Below are 9,501 nucleotides of genomic sequence, written 5' to 3'. Positions count from 1 at the left end.
TTTCCTTCTGTTTTCAGCATAGGGTGTTTGTTTTTATTTTTAAACATTTTGCTGTGGATTATCTCTCTGGACTTGGCTTAGAGGCTGCGGGAAAGTTACTTGTCCCGAAAGTTCTGCACTTCAGAAGGGGGTCTCCTCTCTCTCTCTCTCTCTCTCTCTCTCTCTCTCTCTCTCTCTCTCTCCACTCCCCCCTCTTTCTTCCCCACTCGGCTCCTCTCCCCCCCTCACGCCCACAACGTTTGGTGTTGATTCGAGCGGGAAGAGGGGGGTGGGTGGGATAGGAGGGGAGACCATGACCTCCAGCTACGGGCACGTTCTGGAGCGGCAACCGGCGCTGGGAGGCCGCTTGGACAGCCCGGGCAACCTCGACACCCTGCAGGCGAAAAAGAACTTCTCCGTCAGTCACCTGCTAGACCTGGAGGAGGCCGGGGACATGGTGGCGGCACAGGCTGACGAAAGTGTGGGCGAGGCGGGCCGGAGCCTGCTGGAGTCACCGGGACTGACCAGTGGCAGTGACACCCCTCAGCAGGACAGTGAGTGAAGGGCGCGTGCTCAGGGGAGTGTGTGCTGGGGACACCGGGTGGAGGCCCGGGAAGGGCGGCGGGAGCGTGTTCCAGGCTTTGGTTTCGGGGAGTCGAGGCGTTAAAAAGTTAAGAGTCCTGGGAAGTGGCTGGTCTCTGATCGCAGAAAGACCGATGAGAAAAAGAGGGGTCCCCCAAGGGTGTAAGCCAAGCAGACGCTGGAGAGAGGCCGGGAGGCCCAGGGACGCTGGGAGGCCAGGCGATCCCACTCAGGGACTCTGCGGTCACCACTGTCTTCAGCCGGGGCTGCATCTCGGGTTCGGGCGGGAGCAGCAGCCAGAAATCCCGCAGGCGGGGCGTCTGCGGCGGGGTAGGAGCGTCTGGCCAGAGCGCAGGCTACGCAACCACCTCGGTTAGAGAAAAGGGCAACAAAGATGCAGGGCAAGCTTGGGAGCGCTCCTTCCCTAGGGTTGAGGGGAAAACACTGTGCTCAGAGGAACCTGGAAAGGATGCAAATCCTGTATGCGTCTGACCCAAGCCTGGAAAAGGCAGAGGGCAGCGCGGGAACGCCCAGTCCTTCTCACCCAGACTTACTCTCTGACCCCTGCTGTCATCTCTACCTGTGTTTGAGACCAAACTGAAAGCCCACCTGTTAAGGCAAACCTTAATGAAGCTAGGAGAACGTTCTTTAGAAGCAAAATCGGAGAGTGCCTGGCTTGATCTAGCACCATCTTTGCACCGGGAACTCGAGGGTTGCAGGCCCAAGTCCTCCAGGGATTGGAGGCCCCTAGACCTCCAGAAACGTCTATGTACAAGCTGCCTTCCCCAGCCTTATTCACTGTCGACATTCTCCTCTCGAAATGTTCATCTCGGAGTTATTAATTTCACCTTTACAAAAAGACAGACTGCAAGTGTATGTCGTGGTCTCTTAGTATATAACACAATTGTCACCTGGCTCATCCTCTAGTCAGATGCACAGAGAAGTTGCAACAGTGTGGACCCGGCGGTGAGACATTCTAAAATGACCTCTTTCCTTATCGTTATGTGCTGATCGCTCTTTTGGAGCTTAGAGGGCCCTCTGCCATTCGACGATTCTCTCAAGACACTGTACCCGTTAGACTTCCAAATAACAATTTAAAAAAGACATTCAGAACAAACTGGCATCCGAAACAGCTGGAAAGGGTTCCTGGGCACAATGAGAGGAACTCCCGCACAGGAGAGCCCTATTTGGTCAGGGCTCCGGCTCCTAGATATGCAGCCTGCTAGGACTGAACTAGTTCAGATGGCAGTAACTTGGGGACAATCAACTCTGGATTGGGCCCATTGAGTGTCACAGGAGCTAGATGAAGAGATTTGAACTAGCCATTTGAATTATAGAAACCAATCTAAACCACACCCAGGAAGAATCAGTGTCCCTAAAACCTGGGTAAGGGCTAGGTTAGGAACTCTAGTCATTCTGCGTAGGGTTTGAAGGAGGTTGATCCTGGTATACATGCCAGCATCACATGGATAAAGTATCTGAAGCTCTAATATAAAATGGACTCCAAAATACTGTGATTATTTAAAACCTTTCACTGGGAAAAATATAAAACAAAATCTAGGAAGATATTACCTGGAATTCTGTGATTCTATCAAGAGAGTTTCCATAAGGCTCATTATTGATCTCAAAAGTTATTACTATTTGAAGAACTAATGTTAGAACTCCATACCACTATCAGCACCACCACGACCCATATGCTATCCGAACATAAAACAAGTATTACAGAAACTGCTGTGTTGAAGACCAGGGTGGGCAGGAGAGACAGGGTAATACTGCTCTTTGCTCCACAAAAGACTGGTGCATAGGAAAAGCAGGACAAAGACTGGTCTCAGCAAGCTAGAACTCCACTTTAGAAACTGTGTGGAGCTGGAAGGTGACAGAAGGTACTCTTTTCATTTGTTCATCTGGATTTTGTTTGTTTGTTTGTTTGTTTGTTCTTTAAGGAAAGCATAGGAGAAGGGAGCTTGGGGAGTGTCATGATCTTACACTGAGTCTATAGAAAAGCTAGGCAAAGGAAGCCGCTGGGGAGCTGATTTGGAGAGGCTGTACTGAACCTGGTTGAAACTGGGAAATGGTTTTTGTGAGACTCAGGTCTAGAACCACCAAGGTCACATCATGCGTATAAATGCTCTGGTCAACTTAAGGTTTTCAGGGAAGTTGGAGGACCTATTGCCCCAGAAAAAAGGACGACAAGACCTCATGAATCTGCTTGCAACCAACTCAGCACCATCTCATACTTGTAATGAATAGAGAGTCCAATGAAGAGAGGACCCAGGGAGGAAACCAGGCCTCTTAAGGCTTGCCTAGGTAAAGGACACACCAAACAGGACAGTCACCAGTCAACCTAAATGCAGGGTGGTAAGGGTATCAGTGAGAAGCACTTAGGACTTAGAAGTCAGGGAGACATACACATGTGCACAGGGTTGACTGTCTTTGCCTTTTGAGGAGATGGGCTTTCTCGGAGTTATACTAGGAAGCTATTGCTCTTGGAAGCAGATTTTTCTCAACCTTCCCCTTCTCCATAGGGGTGATAACAGGAGAATCTTATCTCAAACCAAGCAGCTCTGGGGACGCCTATCCTTACACTTGAGTACCAGGTAGAATGCAGAGGGAGTTGGGACCTGTGACTGGGTGTCACTCTCTCCTTTCCCAGCCTGTAGCAGACAGTGGAGCTCAGATTATAGGCAGGGAAGAGGGGATTCTGTACTAGAGGAGGGCTGCTGCAGGAGATCTGGCTGTAAGGGATTTAGGGGTCACAGTAGGGGTCACAAGGGGGATGGAGAAGTTCACAGCCAGTCAGGTGCTCAGAGTGAGAAAAGAAAATACCTTTCAAAGAGATGGGAAACAATGAACAGATGCTTTAGTCTCCCAGCGATATGGAACACTGGCCTCTCAATCTATCTGGAGGAGATTAGCGTGTAGGTTCTACTCACACCATCAATAATGGGCTTAATTTTGTAAAACTCCGCATTTCAACCTGGTCAATTATTATAAAAAGTTAAAAGTCCTCACTGGCCTTTCCCACCATAAATCAGTAATCCTGCCCTCTCACTCCTCCTCCTGGGTGGAGGCTGACCCCCACTCTATTTTCTTCTCTGTGGAAGGACCGCTTTTATTACTGATTCTCCCAGACCGGTGTATTTCCCTGGAAATTTTTGGTTTATTTAACACTGTTAAAAATCTATGGCTAATGTAGAGGAACGAATGCGCGGTGAGTGAACGCCGGTGATGGCAGAGAGGGGATAAGTAGGAGGGAGAGGAAGAAGTCATAAAAACAGGCAGACCTATTCTTGGGGGGAACAGTTCATCCCGCTGTCAACTTCTTAATTTCAACTTCTGCAAACTCTTAAAAAAAAAAAAAACCACGCCTGCCTTCCACGTTTCCAACCTCTAAATTAGTGAAACCAGATTGTCCTAATAAGACCTTTTGTTGGAAACACATGTAGTCATAAAAAGGTAGACGGAAAGTCAATTAGACACGCGCGCGCACACACGCACACATTCACCAGCCGGCGCTAAGTGTGCACCCGGGCACAGCTGGGCCCCGGGCCATGGTGGATGCAAATGGGGAACCACAGCGTTGCGGGAAATCGATTTGTCACAAAGACAGAGGTGTAAAGGCAGGCCAAGGATCGCCCTCCAGAACCACCAGCCTCACTCTCTCTGTCCCAGCTCCCCAGTTTCTCTAAGCCAGAGGAACGCCTAGGAGGGCGAGAACGTTCTCTAGGGCGCTCCCCAGTTGGAATCCGCATCAAAATAATATCAATTCCTTCTATCCCGAAGCGTCTTGTTTCACAATAGTTATGGCTTCACAAGTGTCTTTCGGGGCACCACCCTGGGATTTGTGCCCCATGCTGGTACTTTGAATTTGAATTCAGGGCTCAGTGATCTTAATTCAAGACGGAGATAATAAAACAAGTCCTCTTAAGGGTGGCCTGGAAAATTCTCCCTTCACTGGATCAAGGGATTAAAATTCAGGAGCAAAGGAGTCCCCAAGACTGAAGTGTAACTCAAAGGCTGGTGGCAAACTGCTTATTTTACATACTGGGGCAGAGAGCATCATGGTTGCATCCTCTTAAAAATTTCAGAGAAAAAAGACAATTTAGTAACTTAGAAGTTTGAAGACCTAGGACCTCTTGGGGTTTGAAGTGTCAGGGAATTGGGCCCAGAAGAGGCAAGGATTCAGGCTAACCAGACTCCTTGAGACTCCAGATAACCAATTGTAGACTCCTTGAGACTCCAGATAACCACTGTCCCATTCCAGGAAACCCTCCAGAGGCCATGTAGCTTCCTAGCCTTAGATTTTGCTCTGTGTGGATGAACTTTCTTAAGCGCTGGGTAGCAAAGCGGTCCCGCAGCAGATCACACCAATGTCAGTAGTTCCTTTGTCTTCCCAGGGCCATCACTCTTGATTTAACAGCAGGAGAGAATAAATCATCCCTAAACCAACAAATGCCACCCCTCATGCCCCCTGCGAAAGCAGTGAGTACTTTTCTGTTACAGGGACTCCAAGGCTGAGTTTTCGGAAGAGTTTTGGCCACTGCTCCAGGCCGTCCGCCCAAAAGCCCTATGCGCTAAATGGCGGCTATAGATTATCAACTATGACGGTCCCTAGACCAATTGGATTTTTTTATTTTAAAGAATTTACAATTCTCTTCTTATGCGGTGTTTATCGGGATTCACTACAGTAGTGAGGGGAACCTCCGCTGAGACAAAGCAGGCGAAAACACAGAGACTGTGGGTACCCAGTTGTTGCAAACTTCTGTGCCTGCGGGTCTTGCACTGTGACCCCAGGGAGCCTTCAGCTTAAGGCTCCATCCTCTTTGTATGCTGTGGAATGTTCATTTTATTAACTCTGTAGAAGAGCCACATGAGGAACCACTTTGAAACTGGAAAGGGGTATTTATAGAAAAGGAGATGGGTTTTACATTGTGTTGGGAGTGGGCAAAAAGAGGTTTTTAGGCGGACACTATTCTTCCCCACAAATAAAAAGTAAAATATGGGTCTCGGCAGACTCTATCCAGGTCTTGGATAGAGAAACATTTAATTTTATGCCCAACACCCTATGGCCATTTATGGGCCAACAATTGTAGAGTTACTTACCGGCAGAGCACGGAGATATGAGGAGTCATAGAGTGTCCTTTCCCTGATTTACTCTGATGCTCTGAAGTACCACCTTCTATGGGTTTCCTATTCTGTGTCTCCCTCTTTATCAAGAAAAAGATCTCTGTGTCTTAAATAATGGTATTGATTCACAAAAATTTGGATTCTTGGAAAAAAAATCTTGGAGCCCTAAAGCAAATAATCACTATTCTCAAACAGTAGTGAAAACACCAGCAAAGCAGCATGCCCTCCGTTTTTCAAAGTGCAGCTTCTGGTTAAGCCAGTATAGGTGAAGGTATCAGAGAAAAGAAGCAGGGCACTCGTGGATGTTTCTTCGTTGCGTTAGCAAGCTTATTTTTACAGAATGATGTCTCTACTGGAAACTGAATATTAGTAGATTCTTAGCATCAATAGATTGGAGTTTTCAAAGAAGTGTGTGACATATTGACTTTAAAAATAATAGTATTTTATTGGCTTGAAGTCACTTAATTAAAAAAAAAATCTGAAGCTGATTCCGGAGGGTGACAACCTTGGTTGTTTAGGTGGAGTGAAATAACCTCTACTTAAAGGCTTCTTTAGAGGAAGAGATCATGTCAACAGATAAAACTCACAGAGACCTTTTAGAGAAGCCCAAAGACAGTCAAAACTTATAATGTCATCATTTCTGGGGTCCTCCAATGCAGGAACAAAGGGCTGAGTTGTGACCACATAGATGTCTGGGTGCTAAGTACCTAAAACCCTTTGCTGTACTGCAGAGCAAGGAGGGCGCGGGTCCTGAGGATCCCAGACTCCACTTTATAATGATTGCTTCCAACAGGCTCAGCTTCAAATGAGGGATAAACTTGGAATGTTCATGGGAAGTAGTAGAACTCTGGTGTGTGTGTGTGTTAGGTAAAGAGGAACAGATTGAACAAAGATTTTAAGTTTTAAAATATAGCTTTTCAGTGTCTTTGATTTTAACTGCTTTGCCTGTGCCCGGACAAAGATACAAACCAGCCTCCTCCACCTCTACCTGCTTCCAGCTAGTCCAAATTCCCTGCCTTATGCAGGTTAGGACCACCAGCTTAGCCTGACTGGCTCCTCCTTGCCTTTTCGTTCCAATAGAGGGTGCAGTTCTCCAGGGCTGAGGCTAGGAAGTAGTCTGCCTATAAGTAAGTAAGTAAGTAAGTAAGTAAGTAAGTAAGTAAAGCCCTCAGGCTGGAGCCACAAGCTATAAGAGTCTTCTGCAAAACATAGGAAATCTCCACAGCATAAAGACACTGCCGGAAAACTGACCCTTCAAAAACTGACCCTTCAGTTATAGCTGGTAGAACTGGTGCCTGGGTTCTATGGAGGGGGGATGTGGATGTGAGTGTGATTCTGTGTGTGTGTGTGTGTGTGTGTGTGTGTTTGCGCGCACTTGGCTGGTATTAGCAAGATATTTCAAACTGAGATAGAAACACTTAGGGTACCTGTGAGTCTTTAAATAGAACAGGAAGTCTGGCACCCTGGAGTGAGGATAACCCTCTTTCCCCAAAGGAAGGCAACTAGCTACCCTAATACCTGTGAGACACTGAAATTTGAACCCTTGAAATCACTTCCAATCCCTATGTCTGACCTTTTATAGTCAACCTTCAAGGACTTGAAGAGAAATTCTTAACTCCCTCTGTAAATTTCATAGTTCTTTTAGTTTTCTTCTTCCTCAATGGTGGCTGGAACAAGACAAGGCAATCATGGGGAACTGCACAGTGGCTGGATGAGAATACTGTTGTCTTAGTGTAGATGACAGCGAATACAGACTTTTCCAGATAATCTGACCCGAGATGCTCAGCAGAGTAGAAGCCGGAGCGGCAGAAATGTGAGGGAGATTATTTCCCACAGTCCTGTGCCAGAGAGTGTGGACATGGATCCCATTCAGCCATTTTCTCCTTCTTACTCACAGCATTATATTTTAAAGGACCTCACAGTACCGGAAGGAGGCGTAGTTATAAATAAGCATGCAAACAGAGCATGGGTGCTCTCTCAAATACGTTCACACAAGGAAGCCAAATCTTTTCAAAGGAGACTCAGAAAGACAACTTCAAGGCCAAAGGGCCCAAATCAATCAAAACCTGTGCCAATCAGCCTGAACACGAGCAAAGCGTCGGGCCTTGCCAGCAGTAGGTACAATCAGAGAACCGCTTTTTTCCCCATGTTTACAGGCAATCACTTTACACTAATCCAGTGCCAGTCTGCCAAAGGCTTAGTAGGATTGGCTTGGGTCTGGTGGGTGGTGAGAGAGTAAGGTTCCAGCACCCTGCTCTTTTTACTTTTTCTACTCTGTGTCTCTGCCTCAACAAATTCAGTGCTAGAATTTAAAACATCCCTTAAATATTATGTTCTGGAACCTTCAGAAAGAGAGGGGTGAGTGTTGGGCTCAAGTATATGTACCATGCTGGATTTTACCTGTATTTTTCCTCTCTGCTAATTCAGTTTATTATTTCATGTTTGATTTGGGGGTTCTTGAGATGGGGTTTCACCATGTAGCCCTGAATATCTGGGAACACATTACACAGACCAGAAGAGCTTTGTACTTAATAGTACTCCTGCCTCTGACTCCTGCATGTTAAATTAAAAGTCATAGCCGTGTAGTACAGCACCGGCCCTCTCCCAGTTAGAACTCTGTTGGTTATGGTGTTTTGTGAGGTTGTTTATTGTGTTCTGCTCATTTTCAGGGTAATTGATGAGCTCACAGAACGGAAGGTTCTAAGGGAAAATATTCCTATCCTAAATCTTTGCTCAGGGAAAATATTCCTATTCTAAATCTTTGCTCATTGTTATTCTTGTGCACTGCAACTAATCTAGAGCAGGAAGTGCCACTAAATAATTATGGACATCCCAACTCTCCAGTCCACTTTCTATCCGTGTTTCTTCCACAAATACTACCATAGCTCATAGCAGCTGCAACACAGAGACAGCTGTCAAGTGGTGCTTAGTAACCACTTTCAATCAAAGGCTTTCACTATCTAGTGACAGTACTAACTAAACACCCTAGTCTCCCTTCCCAATTCCAGCTTTTGCTCAGGTCCATGCTGTCACTAGCCATTTGTATATAATTATTCCTTGTTCATAGCTCTATTGAAGTCAGAGACTCTACTGAAGTCACAGATCTATGCATGCAGCCACCTACTTGACATTTCCATTCCAATGTCACAAAGGTGCTTTGGCCACAGAGATGACTAAGTGTGGAGCTCCTTTCCTTTGATCCTCAGATTTCTCTGTCTTCCTAGGGGGCAACACGTGGCCAAGGCGAAGCCCTTCACATCCACTTACAACTCTCCTTTCTTGAAACCTTTGAAGGCTTCATTTTTAATTCCCTTGAGTTTACCTTTAAAATTTACCTAAACCTCTCCTCTTTTAAATCCCTAACACAGCTGGGCAGTGGTGGCACACACCTTTAATCACAGCACTTGGGAGGCAGAGACAAGCGGATTTCTGAGTTCGAGGCCAGCCTGGTCTACAGAGTGAGTTCCAGGACAGCCAGGGTTACACAGAGAAACCCTGTCTCGAAAAACCAAAAACCAAAATAAATAAATAAATAAATAAATAAATAAATCCCTAATACATCCACCCACACCTCCTCTTCCTTTCCTGATAGTTCTCCAGGGAATATGCAGAACTTGAAATCCTTAAAGCATATCTACCCATGTTTTCTTCTACAGATACAGTGTTTAAAAATCCTACCTCTGCCCATGTTAGAACACATAATTACTTTTCAAACTCTCTAACATCAAGGATGAATGAGTTATCTTGACCTCTTTCTTTCTCTCTCTTTCTTTCTTTCTTTCTTTCTTTCTTTCTTTCTTTCTTTCTTTCTTT

The 9,501-nt window shown here is 46.1% G+C and overlaps 1 protein-coding gene across 3 annotated transcripts in view; it reads left to right on the top strand.

Annotated features, from left to right (window-relative positions):
- The first annotated feature begins 278 nt into the window (after positions 1-278).
- Prrx1 (paired related homeobox 1) overlaps positions 279-9,501 on the top strand; it is a 78,054-nt gene continuing 68,831 nt past the window's right edge. For all 3 annotated transcript variants that reach the window (XR_003710485.1, XM_028761209.1, XM_028761214.1), the window contains exon 1: positions 279-533. Coding sequence is in view for 2 of the 3 variants with exons in the window: in XM_028761209.1 (XP_028617042.1) it covers positions 293-533 (241 nt within the window). In the remaining variant the exon portion in view is untranslated. The remainder of the gene's footprint in view (positions 534-9,501) is intronic.

Source organism: Grammomys surdaster, unplaced genomic scaffold (assembly GCF_004785775.1).
Source record: "Grammomys surdaster isolate TR1022 unplaced genomic scaffold, NIH_TR_1.0 130, whole genome shotgun sequence".
NCBI classification, from domain to species: Eukaryota; Metazoa; Chordata; class Mammalia; order Rodentia; family Muridae; genus Grammomys; species Grammomys surdaster.
This window is presented reverse-complemented; position numbering and strand designations above follow the sequence as displayed.